Source organism: Drosophila persimilis, unplaced genomic scaffold (assembly GCF_003286085.1).
Source record: "Drosophila persimilis strain 14011-0111.01,24,50 unplaced genomic scaffold, DperRS2 tig00000191-arrow-pilon, whole genome shotgun sequence".
NCBI lineage: Eukaryota > Metazoa > Arthropoda > Insecta > Diptera > Drosophilidae > Drosophila > Drosophila persimilis.
Genome location: NW_020825298.1, coordinates 11,427,677 through 11,451,126, shown reverse-complemented (window position 1 = coordinate 11,451,126; position 23,450 = coordinate 11,427,677). Strand labels below are relative to the sequence as shown.

Sequence of the window (23,450 nt, the reverse complement as noted above, 5' to 3'; positions counted from 1 at the left end):
AAAGTGCGTGAGTGAAGAGAAGAACGATAAAATGTACCGCAAAAACTAAACAAAAAAGAGCGACAAGCAGTACAAAACTATAAGCAGTGCAAGGCTATAAAAGCCAACACTGAGTTAAACTGGGAGTGGAAATAAGAACAATGGAATCCACAGAAATGAATAAAGACTGGCAAGCAGTACAAGAGATTTAAATGAAAGGTGAGTCTGCTCCACCTACATTTTATTATAAATTTCCGTCTACAAAGAATTTTATTTATAATAATTATAAGATTAATTACTGATGAAAGAACAATTTTTTCCACCTGTATTGGGAATCAATATTGGGCATCAATATACAGTCATTCCGTCCGATTCGCACACTTTAGTTAAGGTATTGGTGAACTCTTCATGCACTCTGCGCCTTTGTTAATGGATTCTTCTGAAAGCAAAAATACCCCAAATAAGCAAAGGAATATTGTTACTTTCTTCTTACCGAACTTACGAGTACCAGTGCCACTTTCCAATTCCATTCTCATATCCGCCACTGACTATTGGCAAACTTCTGCGTCCTGTTGTTTTTGCGTTGCTTTCCACCCCTTTACCAATGGATTCGAGTGGACATTTGTATATTCTTGATCACCATGAATGTCCATAGCCCAGTCGATAGAGACGTGTTTCTCTGTCGGTTGGATTAAGGGCGGATTAATTAGATCCCAAATATTCCCTTGGGCTCGAGGCTCTCCCCCAATGTTGATCAAGAATAAATATAAAAAACCCTAGCGGCGAAGTATTGCACTAACCATGCACGCACGCCCTCAGTGTGAAATAAATGTACTACGAGCATGTAAATGCCATGTAGCATAACATGTAGCATCTACACCAGCAATGCCACAAGTAGAGGCGCTGGCGTTAACAGAGCTGTTAGCTGCCATCAATGTTAAGGATAACATTTCATACCGGTTGAATGCTTACTTTTCCCACTCAATAAATAAAACATCGTTTTATGGTTTGCTTTCTCGTTTAATTGTTATTCTCGGGGGGCTTCCCCGAAGGGCGTAACATTACACAAGTAAACGGGGGGTTATTGGGGAGCAAATCAACTTAGATTGAACGATCGGGGTCGGGGGCGGGGAGGTTTAGTGGGGAAATACAATACAATTACATACTAGGGGTCCCATAAACAATGCTCTCTACGCTTCCAATAATTACGAATAATAAAACTAAGGGCAACCGTGGCGGTTCGTCTGGATTCTTGGATGGTGGGTGGGTGGTTCCATTAAGGGGGTTTTCGGGGTTCGGGATCGTCTAAGTGCGTGCGTCTATAATTATCTCTATATATGTAGTATTTGATTTGTGTGTGGATTCATCTGTGTGTGATATTTTGTTTGTTGCGATATTCTTTTGTAAATTTGATTGCTTTCTGTATTGTATTTATCGTTTATCGTTATCGTTTATCGTTTTTTTTTTTGCTAACTCTTAGGCGATAATCTTTAGTGTGCTTGCTTATAAGTGTGTGTGTGTGTGTGTGTATGTGTTTAACAAAGAATTTTAATTCCCGAATTCTGCCTCTCACCAAATTCCATTTGGCATTGTTTTTGTTTCCTAATATTTATATATATATGTATATGTATACTTTTAAAACATGCCCCGTTCTGGCCGGTTGTTTGGGGGGGTCTACAGTAAAATATTATCTGCCGCGAAGCTTCAAGTCTTAACTATCGAATCGACTACCAAGTAAATTGTATAATTCCGTATAATGCCGCCAAAAACTATCCTCTGTCTCTGCTCTGTACAAAAAAACCGAACGCATCTGTAGTGTTGTAAAGAGAGAGAGATTGTAAAAGCAATCGGCTAAAGTTCAATATAAAGACGAAAATATTATTGTTACCAGAAGAAAGCTTTGAGTGTGGGTTCAAGCAAAGGCGAAAGCAGCCCCCAATTATATATTTCTCTCTCTGTATCGTGTCTCATGGCACTGCCCTTGCCTTAACCAACACTGGCACTAGTGCCCACCTCTCTCCATTTCCGTTCTCTATTTCATTTGGTTTCTTTATCACATGCTTTGCATTTCGGCTGCTCGATAAGTGTCTTTGGGGGTGTCTTTGGGGGCTCTCTTAGAGCTTCTCTAGATCTGGCTCCTCCGGCTCGGTTGGACTTATTGGCGACATCTCCACGCTGTCCAGGAGCGGTGTCTTCTCCTCGCTGCAGCTGCTCCCCGGGGCATCGTCCATGTCCATCACGAAGATCCGCGACAGCTCCGCCCCGCTGAGGGTCAGACGCGATGGCGACTCATCCCTCGAGCTGCTGCTGCTGCTGCTGGTGTTGTTGGTGTTGCTGGTGGTGCTCTGCTGGACCTTGATGTTCAGGGAGTGGTCCAGGGACTTGGAGGGCGTGCGGTAGCTGGCAGTTGACGGAACGGAAGGAGCCTTGGCTACTAAATTCGATTGGCAGGAGAGCGTGAGCGTGGCCAACGAGGTGGTCTTGATATTGGTCGTCTTCAGGTGGTTGCCGATGGAGCAGCTGCTCCACCGCCCCCCCTGCTGTTGCTGCTGTTGTTGGTGGTGGTGCGCCTGGCCCAAACCCAAACCCAATCCCAAACCCAAACCCAATCCCAAGCCCATGCCCAATCCCGATGCTGATGGATTATTGTCATCGTTGAAGCTCATGTCGTCCTCGCTGTGCGTGTTGTTGATGGCCGTCTGCTTGAGGCGCACCAAGTGGCGTTCCGAGTAGGATTTCCTGGCGTCCATCACCCTGAGGTAGTCCGAGGACTCGCCCAGATCCTCGCTCTTGGAGCTGCAGTAGCGGGCGGCATTCCGGGCCGCCGATCCGCCGCCACTGCCGTTGCCGTTGCCACAGAAGCTCGTGGTGACGCTCAGCATCTGCTGGCTGCCGCTCAGGGATCGCCGGCTGGCCTGGGAGCTGCTCCGGCTCTCGTACTGATTGTCCCGCAGCGAGCCCGGCGACAGCCGCGGCGAGGGCGTGTTCTCCATGAGGCTGTCGTTGCTCTTGGCAATGCGGTTCTTCCTGTAGAACTTGCTGTCCCGCCAGAGTGTCTGGCGGCCGGTGCGCTGCATCTCCATGCTGTTCCCCCCGCCATTCGGGGTGGTGGGCGTGGCCGTGGCAGTGGGCGAGTCCTGGCTGGAGGTCTTGCTGATGCGGAAGGAGGCGTGCGTGAGCTTCTTGTACTTCTCGCTCTGCATGTTGACGCGATTGTCCGAGTGGGTGCGATCCGCCATCGGCATGAAGGCGTTGTCGATGCGCCGCTCCTCCTCCAGCGAGCGGAAGGCCAGCCGATTGACGTGCTTCAGGTGCTGCTTGTCGGCGTTGCCCCTCTTGGGGGACATGTCCTCGAAGGAGCTCACCTGGAAGGGACACTGATTAAACACACTTTGGGCACCGGCCATCGTCGGGGGAAGAGCTTACCCTGTACTTCTGCGAGAACACCTCGATCATGCCGGACCGCTTCGAGGGCGAGGTGGTGTAAATGGAGTTCTGATCGTTGACCAGGATCTTGGGCGGATCGAATTGCTGCTGCTGCTGCTGCTGATGGGAGTGCCCCTGGGCCTGTGCCTGCCCTGCATTGCTGTTGGAGGCCAAGGAGGAGCTGCTCGAATTGCTGGTGGCCGTGACGAGGATCTTGGGGGACAGCGAGACGGGAAACTGCTGGGGCCGCATGTTCCCGAAGGAGCCACAGCCCGAGCCCGAGCCCGACGAGGTGGAGCCCGAGCCCGAGCCGGACATGGCGTCGTCGATGTGAAGGAAGTTGCTCGGCGAGCTCTCGCGGCAGGGCGAGGAGATGGCCGAGTCCTGGGAGACCATGCTCCTGGGAACGGTGGCCAGCTCCAGGCAGGTCTCGTTGCCGCCCGTCGTCGTGGCTATGATGATGTCCTCGACGCCCTCGTCGATGGGCGACGAGATGGACTGGAAGCTGCTCAGCCGGATGCTCGACGCGATGGACAGGTCGTTGTCGGTGAGCGAGCCGAAGGCCGAGTCCTGCGAGGGATTGCTGCGCCCGTACTTGAGGCACTTGAGCGAGTACTCCAGCCGGCGGCTCTTCGAGTTCTTGTAGTTGCACATGTCCGCCGTCAGCTGGTGGTTGAAGGAGGCTCCCGCCGAGCTGCTGCCGCCGGCAGCGGGCGCCTGCAGCCGCTGGGCCCCCGACGAGCCGCTGGCCACCTCCGCCTCCGCCTCGTCCTGGTCCTGCAGCTCCTGCAGCTCCTCCTGCCCCTCGCCCTCCCCCTCCGCATCGGCGATGCCCTCGGCCAGCATCACGTTGAGATTGCTCTGGCTGCTCGTGCTGCAGCGGATGGTGGGCGGCTGGTGGTCGTGGAGGCTATTGTCGTCCGAGTAGAGGGCCGCATGGTCGCAGTAGTGGATGGGCGACTCCGTGGCCGGCTCGTACGTGTACGAGTGGGCCGAGTGCCACTGCTGCAGGCGCAGCAGGTGCTGCTGGTGGCACCTGCCCCCGACGACAATCTCCTCGAGCAGCCCCTCCTCCGAGTCGCTTGATATGTCAAATGAGTCCATTGTTCGGCTGATTCTATAGAGCACACGTGTGTGCGTGTGTGTGTGATACAGGGTAGAGAGAGAGAGAGAGGATAGATGAGAGAGAAGAGAATAACAATCAGAAATTTCAGCATTTTCTTGCCATGCACCGATCCGATCCCTGATTTGATTTCAGGTTTCGATTCTTTTGTGCGGGTTTTTATGCAAAAAGCCATGACATGTCCCTCTCAGTATTCGTGGGTGTATTCGTGGGTGTATTCGTGGGTGTACAGGCGTGTGGCTACTGTGGAAAGCATCAATACGTGCTGGCTTTCAATTAAGCTCAATTTTGGCTGCCACCAAGTGGTCGGAACTCGGCCCCAAATGCATTTCGGAGCACGTCAAAACTCAATTAGTGACCAGGACACAGGCAGGACACTGGCAGGACCAAGTCGAGGCCAAGTTCTCGCTGCGGAAATGCAATTAAAGACCAAGAAATGTGCATCTCGATATTCCTACAATGTTCGGGGGCCATAATCCTTGTGTGAGGATTCGCCTATTTCTTTGATGGCTGAAGCAGTTTTGTGTCTTGTTTCTATGGTTCTGACAGCAGAAAACCATCACTAGCACGGGCTGAAAGAGCTTTCTATCAAAGACTAGACAAAGACCAAGATGGGGCTTGAGGGAAGGCACCAAAAGGCCCCGAGCTGGCGGGGTCTCGAAGCTCTTTTGGCCTCAGGTTGGTCTCTTCTGGGCTGCTAAGTCGGTCCCAGAAATCAACAACGTTGGAGGTACAGTCTTTGGCAAGGCGCAAAAGGTTTCTGACAGGGACTCGGCCGCCAAATCCAGAGGCAAAAAGAGCTTCGAACGATGCCAAAGCCTGGTATTGGAAGAGTCTTTGATTACAAACCCTGTATGTGGCAGATGTGGAGACTTGGGAGATGTAAATGACTGGCGTTCTAGAGGTAAAAACGAAGCTACTTCCAGGGCAGGACGGGTGCCAGCATATGAATGTACAGAGTGTGGTATCTACGGCAATTACGAGTATTCTACAACAACAATTACAAGCATAAATACTAGAAAAATATGGGGGTTATACGGGTCTAAAGGTCAGGCAACGAAAACATGCATAAACACTCAATCGAAATCGAAATCGAAAACGAAATAAACCGGCAAGCAAATAAAAAGCATTGGCTAATGTGGCTGGTTTTACGGGGAGGCGTACTCCCCTCCTCCTGACCTTCCCCCGCCGGTGACTGGGGGGAGGTGGGTGTGCTTTTTGCTTTTCTGGTGGGTGGTGGGTGGCGGCTTCTGGCCGCTCATACAAAAATATTGCCACTTACCAAATTTAGCTACAACAAAATTTCTGTCTGTTTCTGTTTTTTTTTTCGTTCGATTTTCCGTATAAAAAATTGCAATTTTCGTACAAAAATTTTATGGGGTAAATACTTTATTTTTCTTTTTCTTCTGGTTTTTAAGGGGGGTTTTTTTATATTTATTTTGGGGTTTTTTTAAACACGATTAAAGGTTGTTTTTTTATTTATATAGAAATTTCATTGTTGAGGGGGGTTTTTGTTGGGTTTGGTTCGGTTCGGTTTGGTTGTTGTTGGGTTGTTGTTGAGTTGTTGTTGAGTTGTTGTTGTTGTTTTTTGTTGGGTTGTTGGGTTAGTACATACGAAAGACTTCATAGGGCGCAGGCAGAACACTATAGTTGTTGTTGTTGTTGTTGTTGGAGAAGTTGTTGAAGTAGTTTGGAACGTAGTTGTTGTTGTTGTTGTTGGAGTTTGTTTGGTTTGGTATTTTTTGGTTTTTGTTTTTTTTTGGTTATGTAAATAAACAAATGCAGAAATGCAAAAGTTTGTAAATCAAAAACAAAACACACACATATGTTAGATAAACGAAAATGAACGTTGATAGACATTCAAGAGCGGATCGGTATGTGTGGAGTATCAGATGATGGGTTGTTTGGTGGAACGGCAACTGTAACGGTAACGGTAACTGTAACGGTATTCTGGGGCGCAGCACACACACACAGCACACACGCACACACACAGAAACAAACATATACATATATATATATATATACATGAATACATACATATATATATTTTTTGATATCGGTATTTTTTGGTATTTTTTGGTATTTTTTTTGGTATTTTTGGTAGTAGTTTTTTGGTAGTAGGAGAGAAAGAGAGAGTAAAACATGGCATACGGAAAAAAATACTTTAGTTGAAAAAATCCTCAACTACATAAATTTTTAGTATTAATTTTTTTTGTTTTTGTTTTTTTTTTGTAATATAAATACAAGTAAAACATGCATTTGAGTATTTTAAATTTTTTTGGGTGGGGCGGGGGCGGAGTTAATTTACAAGGGGCTCAAGAAATTGAGTTTTGGAGATTTTGAGAGAGAGAGAGAGAGAGATATGCTTAAATATACATGAGGCAACGGATGAGGAGGCTTCGTTCTATTTGATTGTTCTTCCGAGTCCCTCTCGTTTTTTTTTTTATCACTTAATTATATTCCTGTCTTGTATGCATAATTTTAAATTCTGCGGGGGGTTTGAGGGGGGTTTGGGGGGGGTGTGTCCAGGGCAGAGCGGAGTCCAGGACATTACCATAATTACCTTGCGGCACGCACACACACACACACACACACAGAGAGAGAGGCATTGCCACACGCACATCGTCAAGCTTTTATGGAAACATTTGCCTGCTCCCCGCTCCCCTCTGCTGCCCCCGCCTTCCTTTTTTTTCTGTGTTAGTTTTTCTCGCCTGTTTGCCATTTGGCTCCTCGCCTCGCCTCTGTGTGTGTGTGTGGGGGGGGGGCTTTCTTTATTAGCCCGAAATGCCAGTGCACGCCAAGGAGGGCTTTAGGGGCCCAAAGGGGGGCTTATTCGACTCGAAGAGGCCTCCGAAGATCCCTTTTTCCTCCCCCCCCCGCTTTAGGTTGCCCTGCTCTGACCCCCCTGGAGGGGGCGGGGGTGGGGGCTGTTCCGATCGGAGTGCATGCAAGACCTGCTGTTGTTGTCCCTGTCGCACCAAAACAAGACACGAGATGATTTCTGTATGTATGAGTGAGTGTCTGTGTGGCGTGTGTGTGGGGGGGGGGATTATGAGTGCCAGAGCTGCCGAGTTTGCCTTTGGGGGTGTGTGTGGGGGGTGTGTGGGTGTGTGTGGGGGTGGGGTATTGACCAGCAATCACTTACCCAGTGCGTCGATCGTGCGGCGTCGAGGGCGGCGTACAGGGCGAACTGGCCTCGCTGAGGGAGTGGCCCAGGGAGGCGCATTGCCGCTTCTTAACGGCATGCAGCAGATTCAGGGTGGACCGGCTGAGGCTCGGCTTAATTGTCTGCAAGTGGAATGATTCAATGACTGCACGAGGGGGGATTACTGAGGCCTTTGGCACACTTACACTGAAGCAGGGACCCCTCAGCTCCCGCAGATCAATGCTGCGAAAGAGATCGCACAGGACTAGGTCCTCCACGGAGGGGCAGACGCCGCTGGGCGGCTCAAAGATCAGGCCCAGGATCTCCAGAATCTAAAGAGTAAAAGCGTTACAGGCTAAGGGATGAAAGGGGGGTGCCATGGCTGTGTACCTGGCCAATTTGTGGATAGTGATTCAGCTCCATCTCGAGGACCCGTATGGACGGCTTGGGTGTGTTGAGCTCCTGGCCCGTGCACATCTCGTACAGCAGGTGGCCGAAGCACACGATGTCGACGTTCTCGATCTCGGTCACCGAGCGGGACCACATCACGGCGTTGTTCCGCGAGCTGAGGCCCAGCAGGCCGTTCTCCAGGCCCGATAGCCTGCCCCACAGCGACGGATACAAAGATAAATGTCAAACAAAATGCATAATTAAATGGGTACAGATACCGCCCCTGTGCCACCCCCTGTGCCCCTTTGCCCCTCCCCTCTGGCCCCTGGCAACCCTTTTGTTGTTGCGCCCTTAATTATGCAACACTTTCGATGGCTCTGCCTTATTGATGGCCAACACGTGGCAATGGCGACCCGGTGGCAATGGCGGCCGCCACAAAGTGTCTACTTTTATGGATTACTGTGCGAGCGAGAGGCCCGCCCTGGCCATCCCCCCCTTGCACTCGGCCGAGTGACAAAAGAGCGTATGTCAGGCCTTATATCACAATATTATGAGCCCTTCCCCACCGAGCGAGGCCTGGCGGGGTGCTATTAGTGCAGATTACTGCTGACTAGGCGGCGGGGCACATGGTACGTGTCTTACGAGTGCATATTGGCTGACGAAAGGCGTCAGCGAAAAGCCGTCGAGACCGACAGCCGAGAGATTTATGAGCCGAAAACTAAGCCACAAGTTTTTTTTTAATACCTAATTTTGGGGAGTAGTTAAAAGGGATTGGATTTGGATGGAGAGAGGCCTTATTGAGGTGCTCAGGGGAAAACATATTTAAATAAAATATTCGGCTCTTGAATAGATGATCAGTAAGGCAGAAAGGCAGAAAGAGGTTCTTGAGAGAGCCATAGAATCTAGAAACAGAGACGGAGAAGAATAGGGGATAGATATCTTGATATCGAAGTCAGGGATATATGTACATACATATATCTTACATATCTTCAAGACAGTGGAGCAATCTTTAGGAATCGCTTGGGGGCTTCCGCCCCAGGCTCACTCGTTTCGAACGACGCCTCAAGTAGAGAGATTAGAAAGTCTTTTTAAACCATATATAAAAAAAAAAAATTAAAATATATATATTTTATGTTTTAAATTTTTCAGGAAAATAATTTAATTTAAATATGAAATATATTTATTTTAAATATTTAAAAAATATATATAAAAAATTGTAAATATATATATTTTACGTATTAAATTTTCAGGAAATATTTTTAATTTAAATATGAAATATATTTAGAAAGCCCTTCCATTTTAATATCTCCACTCTCGGTGCAAAAATAATGTTATAAATATTTAAAACTATTCGATTCTCTGGTCTTTTCTCTCTGAGTGCAGATCCTATGTAAAAAGTGTAGCTTTTATGCCCTGAATCTTTAAAGAACTCCAGAAAAGTGGAATAAAATGTGCAACTTTCGATAAAGATGCCAAAGCCATTATAAAGATCTCATTTTCTATCCTTCTATAGTGATGTTCATGCCATTTAAAGCCCTTATTCTCTAGAGACTTTCCTCCCTTAATGATATTTAATGATATTGGATCGATGTGTGGTGTGCCCCACCTTCAGAGACTTTTCATTTGCCTAGCAATGGGATTTCGCCAGGAAAATCTCCTGTGAGCATGTGATTTCTTTTCATTTCTGTCAATCAGGTTTTCTTGTTATCCCCTGGCCCCATCCCTGCCCCTGTCCCTGCCCCATCCCCTACCCCTGCCCCATCCCCTACCCCCACCACTGCCCCTGCCCCCTACCCCTAGCCCTCGCCCTTACCCTCTCTTGACATTCCCCTGCACCCATATCGCTATCCCATCGATGACTGGCACACATCTTACACGTATACGTATACGAATATGTGTGTGTGTATGTGTGTGTACACCCAATTTATATGAAAATCAGCTTTTGCAGTGTCCCACTCGAGGGCGTTGAAGGCAGCCGCTAAATTGGGTCATGCACTTGGGGCAAACTTCGAACAAAAGCGTCCGCACTTTAATCGACTTTCATTTAGCGGATTTCAGCTGTATGCACACGGCTGTGTGCCACATGCCACATGCCCCCCCCTCGCACCCGCTCCCAGCCACGCCCTTTATCGCGCTTTGGCCCTATGCTGTGCTGCAGCAGCATTTATTTTTAAAATGGCAAAGAGCTAAAGCTTTATTTTTGTTACACCCATTCGATGTTTTTCAAAAGAGAGGAGGTGTTTGGGGGGGGCGTTGGACCGGAGCGGCAGGGGCAGGGACATGCATTTAAAGTGCCACCAAAATGTGTCCAACGATTCCGTGGAATTGCTTTTAATTTGCCATTTAGGCGGAATATGAAATGAAATCGTCCTTTGGCCATTTCACCATTTCGCTCTTATGTTTCGTTGAATTTTTCATCTCATATTTGTCGAGAGTGTTGGCTCTGTCTCTGGCCCTGTCTCTGGCCCTGCCTCTGCCCCTGCCACTGTCTCTGTCCTTCCCAAATGCCCCTGTCTGGGCCCCCATCTCTGCCCCTCTCCATGCCCCTGTCTCTGCCCCAATCCTGCCCCTGTCCCTGCCTCTGTCTCTGTCCCTCCCAAATGCCCCTGTCTCTGTCTCTGCCCCTCTTAATGCCCCTGTGTCTGTCCCTCTTAATGCCCATGTCTCTGCCCCTGTCTCTGGCCCTGTCTCTGCCCCTCTCCATGCCCCTGTCCCTGCCTCTTTTGATATCAAAACATTTTGCAGCCATTATTGAATTAGTTCACAGTTGAGCGGACACCAGTGGAGTGGACACTGGCCGAGTGGAGACTCACCTGGCGGCTCCATTCTGCAGTATGACATTGCCGCTGTGCAGGTGACCGTGAAGCGGAAAGCCGCGCTCCTTCAGGAACAGCAGGGCCTCCAGGATCTGCCGTCCCAGACGCTGCACCTGGCTGACGGGCAAACCGTTCGGTTTTCGCGTGTACTTCTTGACCCACGGCTCGTTCCACTGTGCCTGGGGTTTCGCAATGGGAATGAGTATTTATTGGTATCTTCGCTTGGATCCCGCTTACCTTGTAGATCAGATCCTTGAGGCTGCCGCGCGAGTTGAAGGGCGTGACGAGGCACGCATAGCCGTTGGCGCTGCTGCGCAAGAAGCCCAGATCCAGCACGGGATAGATGTAGGGATGATGCAGGGAGCCGAGCAGCTCCATCAGTATCTCCCTGGGGCTCTCGTCGGGCGGCATATCCTCGAAGGCCACACAGTCGGGCGGCAGGGGCAGCAGCGTCAGCAGACGATCTGTGCGGACCTGAAAAGAGCCTCCCTCGTTAGGGACCGAACACTTGTCGAGACTCGGCGGTGGCCACTTACCGAGGCATCTGTGACCAGAAACCAGTTCTTGCCGTGCCTCGAGCCGATCTCATCCAGATGGGCGATCACCTCGTAGCGCCCGTTGGCGCTCTGCACCCACTCCTGGGTGGCGTTCAGGGCCCGCTCTCGCTGGGCCCGCTCCCGGGGACTCCGCTCCACGATCCCATTGCCGCTGTCCAGGGCCGAGTACTGGTACTTGATGTTCGGCCTGCAAAATGTTCAACGCCAATCAATTTACGGGTTCGCTGGAGGGTATTACGGAATACGGAATACGGAGTTGAGGGCTGATTATGGAAACAACTAAAACTATGACTAGAACTAATCATGGGCGATGCCTACGGATGACATTACGCTCGGTGACCCCGAGAGGGTTTTAGTTTACAAAAGGAGACCCCCTCACCCTCACCCTCCCCCTCAAGCCAGCGCTCTTGTAGGGAGGAAAAACACCAGAAAAATGTTTTAATTTCAATTATGCGAATGATTTATTTACCAAGGCGGTGAAGGGGAATTTATGCCAATTGGGGAGAGTTTTTCAGGCACCCAAAGAACGCCTTCGGGGATGGACAATAACCAACGAAAGCCACACACGTTTGAGGGGCCCTCTGGATGGGTTTTTCCCCCTCAAAAAATGTACCAAAAATCTACAAAAAAAACTCTAGACATTTTTCCTATAACCCAGGCTGAAACTTTCTTCAACTGTTGGCCACAAAGGAATGGGGGGAAAAACCACAGGGGAAAATCCATTGACATGAGCAGCAGGGAATGTTGCCAAAAAAAAATACAGTGGAGACGGGGCCCCCCTCCCCCCGCCCCAGGGGCAAAGAAATTTGCAACTCAATGAAAGGCACACAGTGGACAGGGGGAAAGGGGGGGGGGGGGGGGACGCAGAGGAAGAGGAAGTAACTGCCTGCACAATGGCGCAGCGGAAACGGAAGCAAGAGTTTATCATTTCATTTCGTTTTCGTTTCGTTTTCGTTGTTTTAGGTGGAAAAATGTTTATTATTTAGTTTATTTGTTGCACAAAAGGTCGGTACAAAGAAGAGAGAAGGGTGCAAGAGAGAGAGAGAGAAACGAAAAACACAAAACGGAAACAGTGTCAAAGTCAAAAGAGAAAGCAAAAGCAAAGGAAAAACTGCACTCGGCTTAGAGGCTCGACAGACAGTCAATGAGTGTGGGGGAAATAATGAAAGAAACCGCACAAAAAAAAAGACACAAAAACGGTTGATCGAAGCCTTGATACCCTGTGCCAGAGACTCGTATGTGCTGGCAGGCCTGTGCTTTCTACAAGGGGCATAGAAAGTGTAACCAAAGAGTAGTGGGCTCTTGGAATGGTCAGGTTGGAGCAGGGGAGGGGGAACGGGGGGGGGGGGGGGGGGGGGGGGGGGCTGTGGCAGAGACAGGCTCATAAACAAACACTTAGAGGCCACTCAATCAAAACAGAACGAAGGTTAAGCACATCCTCGGGTTAAGTTTAGCATGTGTTTGAAAATTTAATAAGGCGCCCAACGAGTGAGAGAGAGAGAGAGAGAGAAAGTGGTGGAGAAAGCCGGGTCAGGGGTGGGGGGGGGGGGGGGAGTGTGCTTGTTGGTGGTGCCTCCTGGTGCTGGTGGGTGCCTCCCCTGCCACACGTACATTTCACTTTCATTGCGTCACAAAGATTTTGCAGAAACGAAAACGAAAACAGAATTGTGCAAAACATGGGAAAGCTGGGCCGAACTCTCCCCCCTCGCCCGCCCCCGATGCCTGTCTCTTTTGGCCAACGGTGCGTATGTGCTCCCAAGGCCTTGACTCAGATTGTAGCCACACTGTGTGGCACTGTGTGGCACTGTGTGGCGCTGTGTGGCGCTGTGTTTTCCTGCTTTCTTGTTGATTTAAGCTAATTTTTTGTGTCCTGCACATCCCGGCCAGAGGGGCAGCCCCGCCATCGTGTTCGTGTTCTTTATTTTGGTTATACTGCAGCTCAAATATGTGCCAAGCTCTCGACACTCTGGCTGTTTGTCGACTCTGGAGTGGGGAGAGCGGGGCGGGGAAGGGGCGCCAGTGGAGAGGGCTTCAAGATGGAGGAGCTTCCATGTCATTGGAGGATGGCTGGAGGGAGGGTTAACAAAACACTTTGCATTTCGCAAAAAAGGAGTTCTTAAAGAGTTCTTAAAGAGGGAATTTATTTGGTTTATTTTTACAGCGAATATCCCTCTGCAGGAGAGACCTGCCTTTCACCTTTCCCCCACCCTGGATACACAAATACTTTCCCAGATACTCGGAAGATAGCGGACTCAATCGATTGGGGTTTTGGGTGGGGCTGTGCCTTGAGGTGGTTTGAGTTTTTTCAAAAATATTCGGATGCCGCGAGTAATTAACGTGCTCGTGTGTGAAATTTTTTATTGCCAGCACACAACCAAGCAGCCCTACATAGGAGCTCGTTAGAGGGAGGCACACAGACACACAGACACACAGACATTGGCAGACACTTACACACACACGAACAGAGGCTCACGCTCGCTTGCACATTCATCACACGGCTCAGCACGTACCTGGCCGAAGGGGGAGAAAGGCAGAGGGCAGGGCCACACACCCCCCCCATCGATGCTCTGCCCTTTTTGCGAGTGAACTTTCACCGAGTTGATAATTTAATTTTGCAATTTTTGTGTGCTACCCTGGAATCTAATTCGAGGCATTTTCACCTTGGGGAAACATATGGGTGGCAGGGGGCGGGGGAGGGAAATGCATTCTATCATGGCGTTGGCTGGCTTTTCATTTGAAATGAGAAAACTTTACAAATAAAGTTTTACAAAATATTTTTTAGCAGCATCCAAAAGAGGGGCGGGGGCAGGAAATTATTTGACTCCCAAAAAAGCTTTCAAGTTAATTTTTTTTTTTTGGGCCTCTTGAAAAATGTGAAACACATCGGATGCTAGATTCCAGGGATCTCTAGTTTTATGGCTATATATATACTTTTTTTTGTGTGTGCGAAACGGAAAAAACAAATTGAAAAATATTCGTAAAGTGTGTTCTTTCTACGGCAAAGGCTACGTGTGGCAAGACATTGAAAGCATTTCATTTTGAGGGTATTTTCGCATGCAATGAAACAACAAAAAAAAGAAGAAAAAGAGAGGAGCAAGAGAGGAGTACAAACGGAGGAAAACTAGAGGGGGGGAAAAGTCGAGCAGGCAAAACAGAAAAACCAAAAAACTATTCCGTACAAATGCTGATGGGTGATGGGTATTTAAATACAGTTGATTAGAGATTAGAGTTTAGAGATTAGAGTAAATGCAACCTTGTTGTCAGTACTGAATCTATGGTATCTCTACTTCCGGTTTCCGCTGGCATCGATTTGCTAAAGAAGAGCCTAGCTAGATTGTCTAACCTCGCGCTAACCAGCGGCGACTTCTCCGAGTGCTCGGACATGTCGGACATGTTATCTTGCTCCGAGCTGGCCGACCGATTGCTGCAAATAGAAGGATGGATGTTGTGGGCAATGCGGTGTGGTGGGTGGGGGGAGCGTGGTGGAGCGTGGTGGGGGGGTGGGGGCGAAATAAAAGTACAACAATAAGTGTGTTTGTTTTTCTTCATTTGTTATTTTGTTTAGTGTTCAAGAAGAAAAAGAAGAAGAAGAAGCTTAAACCAAAGAAAACCGAAAAAAGTAAGACTAGAGCCGGCCAGTGTGACCACCATCTTTTCTTTGAATATTTCTATATACACTTGCTGGGTGGGGGGGCTGGGATGGTTTACTCACCTACTGTAGATCTGACGGCGATTGGCAGCCGTCAAGGCCGAGACATCGAACTCGATCGCCGAATTGGAGCGCTTCAAGCCGTTCGCCTTGTGCAGCTTCTTCATAATGTGCTTCACCTTCCTATCGACACACACACACACACACACACATAGATACATTGGTATAACACCGCATAACGGGGGTTGTCGAGCGGTTGGAAAAGCATTGGCAATCGGAAGTTCGATTAATTTATCGATTGCTAAACAGTTGGTAATCTTTGATCGATTTATCCTTTGCAAAAGTGGTTGCTATGTTATGTTTATGATCTTTCCAATGGGTTTTCGTTTCTTTTGTAGTACAAAGTTTTTTTTTGAAAATTAATTACCCAAATTTTCAGGGAAAATAAAAGATTTAATCCCTTTTTTACCCCTTGAAAGTCCTGCAGGAATACCAATGCTCTTCCAACACCCTCTTTTGGGCCACTTTCCACTCACTTTTCGGGAACCGGCGGCCGGACAAACGGATCGTGGCCGGTGACGGCGCTGTTCCGGTTGTCCATCCGCTGCTGCTGGGCGGCCTTGTTGAATTTGAACATCGTGAAGGACTTCTTGGAGCTGGCCAAGTCACAGACGCGCACGATGATCTTGCGGCTGCTCCGGAACACTGTGTTCAGGGTCTTGTAGACGAGGATGGACACGGACTTGGAGGCGTGCGGATTGTGGTGGTGGCTTGGGTGCTGCTGCTGCTGCTGCTGGTGCAGGGGCTGTGGCAGGGACTGCTGCTGCTTCAGTTGATGCACTGGAGCAGGCGGCGCCGACGACGACGATGATTGTGATCTGGCGATGACTTTTGCGTCCCTCGGGGGCTGCCGCTGTTGGGGGCAGCCGACGATGAGCTCCGGCTCCGGATGCGGCGCTGGCGCTGCGCTGACCTCGCTGCAAGTGTCCTGTGGTGGTGATGGGAGGTCGATAGGTCGATAGGTCGGTCGATGGGTCGCGGTGTCGTGTTTCGTTGTGAGTGAGAATTCGAACCAAAGAAATGGAAAGAAATATGCATAAATTCGTTTAATCAGAGCTCTTTTCTGCTCGAGAGACGAGGCGAGGCGTGGGCGATAGCAACGAAACGAAAAGAACGGACAGAAGCGCTTCGTGGAAATGGAAAAAGGATAATCAAAAGCTATGGTAAATAACTTCAGGCTTGATCTCCCCCTCGGCAATCGTTTAAAGAGTGTAAAATAGGGTGGAGTTTTGTTTTTTGTTTGTTTTTGCTGAAAATGACAATCACAAAAGCAGCAACTAGAACTTTGAGCAGTCCTTTGGGGGTGTATTGGTGTGGGTGTGTGTGTGTGTGAAACGCAAAAATATTAACGAATTGTGTGAAAGAGCATGCGTTTTTCTCATATCCGGTCAGAGGTCATACTCCAAAAATTTCTTCAATTCAACTAAACTAATTTGCAGCCAATGTTTGTGATACAATACGATACGATACGATACGAAAGCGTAAACTAATTACAATTTATTTTACAAAAAAAAAAGATAAATATTTTGCTTGGAAAAATCGAAAAATTGAAAAGAAAATGTGGAAATATTTTAGCGTGTAACTTTTTGCAGCCAATTCGATTTGGAGTTTTCTTTCTTTGTTTTGGAGAAAATCATAATTCAATAGAAAATTTGTATTTGGTTTTCTTTTTGGTTTTGCTCTGGTGATGAATTTTTAGCTTTGCTCTCAACTTTTGTCCGATCGGATCAGACTTGCTTTGGTGTAACGAAGGCAGTAGTTTTTTCCGAGTACCTACCGCTCGCGATCGCCTGCGCAACCTTCGCTACAATCCACCAAGGCTGAAGGACACCTAAATCTGGGAGGAGGTTCGATGGTGACAGAAATTTAGTTTACAATTCGGGTTATAGTGGGGGGCGGGGGGAATATGGTTTATGGATGCATAGACGTCCCTATAGAGCGGCCTGGGCTATAATTAAATTTCAATTTGTTTTCATTTGCCTGGGAAATCGTACATTTTGATGGCTTCTGTGATTGTAATTGCTTTTTGTGGGTCTAGAGTACAGTGAATGCCCCCCATGAATGGTCCCTGTGCCGTGGCTTCTGCAGATTTATGCCCTCGGGGCTCCACTGTGCTTCAAGTGTCTGTCTGCTGACCATCGACCACAATTAAAACGTCTGACGCAGGCACAATAGCTCAAATTTGTGGTTCTACTTCACTCTATCACACTCTCCTTTCTGCCTGGCCTTTTTTGTGGATAATTAAAACGTACAAACGCCTCTCGTTTTACACCGAAAGCCAATGCCTGGCAGTTCCACGAGAAACCTTCACAGAAAAGCCTGTAAAACGAGTGCTAGATGCGGCTCGAGACGATAATTAAGATACTCTTTCAGAACCCAACAGATTTGTGGGACATTTACTTGGTAGAAGGAGATTTAATCTCAGATCTCCACAGGAATGATAGGGCTATCCCTTCTTGGCGGCTTCGTAGCCTCTTTTTCAAGGGCATTGCAACCGCTGTGGCAGCCTAGGAAGGGACGCCTTAATAGACGCTTAAATAAATCATACGCCTCGTATGTCGCGACGCGCCTTTCCTGCCGCCAAGTGCTTTTCTGTGTTTGTGTGCGGCTGCGTGACATTGAGTTCTATATGCCACGACGAGTGCACTGGCCCCTCGCCCCCCCCCCTATAGCCTACACCCTACTGCCTGCCCCCTGCCCCCTGCCCCCTGCTGCGTTTTGCCATGTGGCATGTTGCACGTGTACGAGATGCTCTCTTTTGCCCATTTGCCTAATTGTGTAATTCTAATTTTAAATTGTATTTTTTTGTTGTTGTTGCACCCATCCCCCCCCAACCCCCCTTTGGGGCATTTATCTAATCAGGAACAGCCATCGCACACAGACACATTTTGCCTTTTACTTTTTCAAGACATTTTTATTGATTTTTCTATGGGGGGGCGGCGGTGGGGGGCGGCAGTGGGGGGCGGCAGTGCAGGTTCTTTGATTTTTTCGTTTCTTTTTGGCTTTCAAGAGGCCCTGCCACTGCCTCTGCCACCGCCTCTGCCACCGCCTCTGCCCCTGCCTCTGCCACGTTCCCACCTGCCTGTCTGTCTGTCTGTCTGGGTGTCAAATTCATATTCCTATTCATTTGCCATCACGATAGACGCGGCTCGAGGCTCGAGTTTCGTTCAGTTTATCCTGCCATTATGATTATTGCATTATTCTGTGCCATCCCTCCGTCCGTCCCTCCGTCCGTCCGTCCGTGCGTCCATCCGCCTGCCACTTTGTTGTTTCATTGCAAATTAAATTGTCAATTTTGGTAAATGGCCAACAGTAACGCGAGCCACGAAGGCAGTAGCCAGAAATGCGAAAAGCCGTCGAATATCATTAATCAATATTGCTTTGCTCCAAGTGCATGTCCCCCTTCCCCCCCTGCCACTGTCTGTGAAGGGGGAGCGGGGGTCTTAGCCCGGGGCTTAGTTCAATGTTCCAGACATTAATGCCACACCATTTTAATTGAATCGCTTGCGGCCAAGGGCTTAGGTTCGGTTCGGAGATATTACTCATGCGAAGCGTTTAAAAATAGCCACCAGACGATTACTAATTATTTTTCGGGCCAGAAGTTTGGGGGGGAAGTTTACGAAGCGGAAGGGAATTTTTGTGGGGGACTCTTCCAGAAGTCTTTGGCGAAAACCTTCTCTTAAAGCCGCCCAAATATATCACATTTATTAGGCGAATTTATCACCTGCCTAGGATATTCTTTTATGCTCATCTTTTGGCCACAAAAGACCATAATTTTGGTCATTACACAGGTCTAATCTGGTGCCACGGAATAATGCCCTTGCCACAAACAGAATTGCACATTAAAAATGATGATGAAGGAGGAGAGGGGGGGTTTAAGAGGGGCTTCAAGGGGACACAAAAGGCACCTGCCTCTGATGGTGGCTTGCTGTTGTTGTTGTTGCTGTTGTTGGCCTAAACCAGGACCTGCCCCAATCGCTGCTGCTTCTGCTTCAGCTTCAGCTTCATTATGCCACCACTCAACCACCGTTGATTGGGTGCCCGGGAATTATGATAAATATTTAAATAGTTTGCTTTCGTCACGAAAGTTTTCACTAGTCGCCAAAAGTTTTGTCACTCTTCAACGCGCCGAAAATTGGGAATTTTAACCGTTATAACCGAATAACTGTAACTGGGGGGTTAAAGAAAACGCGGCCAACGCGCTGCTCGGGTCGTCCGTTAATGAAGGTGCCGTTCGAATATCGTTTCGGCCCGGGCGAAAACTATGAAATTTCTTCATTCCATTCCAGGCCACGAGGTGGGTTCTCTCTCTCTCTCTGTCTCTCTCTCTCTGTGTGTGTATGTGTGTGGGTGTGTGTGTGTGTGCAGGTGTGTGTGTGTGTGCGGGTGTGGGTGGGTGGAGTGGCTTAGAATGTTTGCGTGTCCATATCGCTTTATATTTGTGGTGGAAGGTGGAATCGTTCTCTCTTTCATTCTCTCATGTATTGCCCTCTCGCTCTCTCTCTCTCTTTCTGCCCCTGGCCCCCCTTCTAACTGGATTATAAAAATTGATTTTTAATTTTTATGACAATTTCCAACTGACTCACGGGCCAGTGTCGTCGTTCCACTAGTATTTGCTCTTCTTTGGGGGTGTGCGGGGGTCCCCACCCTATCAGTCCCTGTTGAACTTGACATGGCCGTCGTTTGTTTAGCCACGACAATGGGATAACAATGTACGGATCGCTGACAGTGGGCCCAAGCAGAGATAGGGGGGGGCGTCGGGGGTTACGGAGGGGATATTACAGATGTTTGGTGGGGGGTGTAAATGAGAGCAAACTACAGATGTTCTACCATTAAGGCGGACTTTGGACTTATGGGTAGTCTCCTATATCCTGGTATTCCTGGCTCCACTGTGCTTTGTCCTGCCTCATGGCTGTGACACATTAATCATGACCCGCTCAACGACTGTTTACCTTTGCCCTGACCAGTAACCAGTAACCAGCCTCGGCACCACTCCACTCCACCACCCAGCGACCAGTGGCTCCACTCCCCCCCCCTAGCAGGGGACACTTGTCCGTATGCAAATATTTCCAGTTTTGTTTGTTTGTGGGGTTTGCTTTTGATCGCGCCATATGGAAATTGGAAAAGTTTTAACCCCCCCCCAAACCAAAATGGGGCAGAGCCCGGACCCGGGCGGTTGTCCTTTTAGTGCGTTTGTGCCCTGCTCTCTCTCTGTGTCTCTGTGTGTGTCCTTTAACATACATTTGTACAATTTATTTCTCTGTCTGTGGCGGACGAACTGGCGCCAAGCCACGTAATGGGTCTCCACGGTGGGGGTAGGGGGTGGGCCCCACTGGTCACCGCCCTCGGTTGGCGGCCTGAAAGTCAACTGCGTCATTGTTGGGGCGGAACTAGGACTAGCCCTCGTCCTCCCTCGTCCTGGCAGATGGGAGGAGACTTGGAATGAGGCGGAGGCGAAGGCGCAGGCGGACGATGGCCAGGCCCATTTCCAGTGACCTTGCATCATTAACTTAATTGCTCAAACAGTCGCTCGTCGGTCGCTCGTCGTCGGTCCAATTGCCGAGTTGAATTATTCAGTTGTTCTGCTCGGCCAACTGGCAATTTTGCGTCTTTTCTAATGTCACCAGCCAGCCGCCCATCCACCGCCCATCAATCCCCACGTGCAGCCGCCGGAATCCGCCACCAGGAGTCACGTGTTGCGGGGCTTAGGCCGATGACAATTTGAGCAGTTTTTCAAAAGACAAAAACAACAAAAACAACAAAAACAACGAACGAATACGAATGCGTTTTCCCCCCCCCGCGGCACTAATTGGATTGCTGGCCAAACGCATATTTCAGCATTCGTTTTCGTCTTCATATTGGGAAAATCATTTCATTCGAGAGATATTGCCACGCTTGGGGGCAGGGACATGGGGCAGGGGCATGGGAAGGGGGGATGATTGGATACATACCTGCATCGTCGTATCCAGTATGAGATGACAACGATTCCACCTAATATCAAACCTCCCAAGGCACACCAAAAAAGGGTCTGAAAGAGAGAGAATTTCGGAAAGGAATTAAAGGATATTTTCCAAGGGCTTAAAGGTAGAGAAAATGGCCTATTTATACACCTTCAAGGAGTGCCTGGTTTCGGCTTAAATCTTTAAGCTTAAATTAATCAATTATTTTAGTATTTGCCAAAAGGTTCGTCCGCCAAATCCCTGGCGAAATATCCCCGGAGAAAAGTTCAATGTGAAAAACTTGACATTTTCTTTGAGGAAAGCTAAAAGGTTCACAGCCCCAGACCCTCCCCACCCCCCTCCCAGGCAAGGTCACACCGCGCTCTGGACTTTTTAATCAAATTGTGTTTTCACGCTTTACGGCCAGGAGGGGGCAGCCGGTAGGGAGGAGGAGAAGGAGATTCCCCAAGGAGCTTACAAATCATTTTAGAGGAGGATTCTCTTCAATTTTATGGCCGAGACTGACGGAATCCGACTCTGTTGGATCATCAATTTTGCAGCCAGAAATGTCGATTGCAGTTGGCATTCCAGGTCAGAGGTCGGGTCGGTATGCCAGAGGAATCTGTGTGTCGATTGTGGCATTGTGGCATGGAAATGTGCCACAGACGACGCGACGGCTGGATGATTTATTGACTTTGTGTCTGGTCTAGATCATCGAAAATGCATCAGCCCTAATCGAAGACGCCCGAACATCTCCATTCCGGTTAGTAAATTAAGTGGAATGGCCTTTTGGCTCGCCCTCAACTCTTTTCAATTGAGTCCTGGCCAGAGCGGCAGGGCGTGGGTGGGGGACAATTTTCGTAATTTTCCAAACAATTTTGGCTGCAATAAAATTCCATCGCCCTCCGTTCCGGGAGCTTCCTGCCATCCTGGCATCCTGCCAAAGCAGAGACAATGCCGCGTCAGCCTTTGCAGAAATTTCTGAATGTCTGGATTTGCATTTGTTGTTTTTTTTGTGCACTTTTTGGCTCCCCGACTTTTTGGCTGGCAATATTTTGATGGCTCGATAATTGCGGCCACAAGGAGTTGTCGAGTTGTGAAAATTAAAATGAAACCACAGCCAAGGTTCAGGGTCCAAGGTCGCTAGGCAGTGGAGGATGTACATATGTATATATGGTATCTGTGGTACTTACAATCCAGTAGTGCGTTTCAGTGGTTCTGCTTGGATTCAATTGCATCGCACGGTCCTTTCATCTAAGGGCACGTCACAGTTGGGTTTTCTGCAACGAAAACAGACATTGAGAAAACTTTGATGAGTGATTTATGCATGCAGCGGAGCGCCAAGGCTCCAAGGCTCCCAGGATCCCAGGCTCCCAGGCTCCAAGGCTCCAAAGTTCTTAAGTAAACGAAATCCCAACAAAGTTGCCTGTTGGAGGTTTGTCTAACTGGAAGTTAGTGGCAAAAGGAGATTAGGTTAACAGAAATCCAAGTACAATGTATTTGGTATTGGGAGGAATGCAAATCCTGACTTTGTAGGGGGCTCTCTTCTGGCCTCTCCACCAAGTTTTGGGTAGAGGCGTTACTCCTCTTACTATTTATATAATCTTAGCTAGATCTTCCAATGGCTCTTTGGAACTCCTTGATTTGGAAGAAATGTACTCAAAAGATGCTCAGCGCCTCACGAATGTTCCCCTTTTTTCCAAGTGAAGCCAGAGAAATGATTCTGCAAACGTTTAAATATAGAAAAACCTTTAGAAAGCCCCACAAGCCCCAGCCCAAATGAATTTCCTCGAATCTCTGTCGCTTCCCAGCTCGACTTTCCCTTTCCTTGAGCCCATTGGCTTTCCTGTCGCTGTAATTACCCATTTATTGATTTGTTTTTGCCTAAATATTATTGGCCAACAATGCCGTGGCCGCCCGAGAGCCCGCAGAGCCCGCAGAGCGAGAGATTAGCTCTGCTCATCGAATTTCAAGAGTACTTTGCGCTGATTGAAGCCCGGCTGGGGGTCCGAGCCGAACGGATGTCCTGGCAAAGTTTGGGCCACCGTTTCGGACTTGTTCAATGAAGCGTTCGCAGTGTTTTAGTGGCTGCCGCCTTCGCAATTATCATCATCAATGGCCGGCGTAGGCAGCGTAGGGCGCCAGGAGCCGGCAACATTTTTGGCTTGAATGTTTTTCCGTTGGCTTTTGGCATTTCCACCACAGAGAAGATGGACAGGGAAATGGAAATGGAATTGGTAGAGGATTGGCTGTGGATGCGGGTGTGAGGGTGAGGGTGGGGGTGTGAGGGTGAGGGTGAGGGTGGGGGTGTGAGGGTGAGGGTGGGGGTGTGAGGGTGGGGCAAATGGCAATCTGTTGATTTAGTC

General features: G+C 48.8%; 1 protein-coding gene across 6 annotated transcripts in view; it reads right to left on the bottom strand.

Moving 5' to 3' along the window:
• Positions 1-978: 978 nt before the first annotated feature.
• LOC6604486 (slowpoke-binding protein) overlaps positions 979-23,450 on the bottom strand; it is a 34,403-nt gene continuing 11,931 nt past the window's right edge. The window contains exons 1-12 of one of the 6 annotated variants that reach the window (XM_026988421.1): positions 21,097-21,154; positions 15,622-16,073; positions 15,149-15,268; positions 14,690-14,860; positions 11,416-11,623; positions 11,117-11,353; positions 10,877-11,058; positions 8,064-8,274; positions 7,880-8,005; positions 7,674-7,816; positions 3,406-4,522; positions 979-3,344 (exon numbers count right to left, since the gene is read on the bottom strand). In XM_026988421.1, the coding sequence (XP_026844222.1) occupies positions 2,094-3,344; positions 3,406-4,522; positions 7,674-7,816; positions 7,880-8,005; positions 8,064-8,274; positions 10,877-11,058; positions 11,117-11,353; positions 11,416-11,623; positions 14,690-14,860; positions 15,149-15,268; positions 15,622-16,073; positions 21,097-21,102 (4,224 nt within the window). In that variant the 5' untranslated portion in view covers positions 21,103-21,154 and the 3' untranslated portion in view covers positions 979-2,093. Of the gene's footprint in view, positions 3,357-3,405; positions 4,523-5,810; positions 5,833-6,089; positions 6,173-7,673; positions 7,817-7,879; positions 8,006-8,063; positions 8,275-10,876; positions 11,059-11,116; positions 11,354-11,415; positions 11,624-14,689; positions 14,861-15,148; positions 15,269-15,621; positions 16,074-21,096; positions 21,174-22,277; positions 22,365-23,450 lie in introns of those variants that run through there. The other 5 variants (XM_026988422.1, XM_026988424.1, XM_026988423.1 and 2 more) reach the window with 5 other exon arrangements.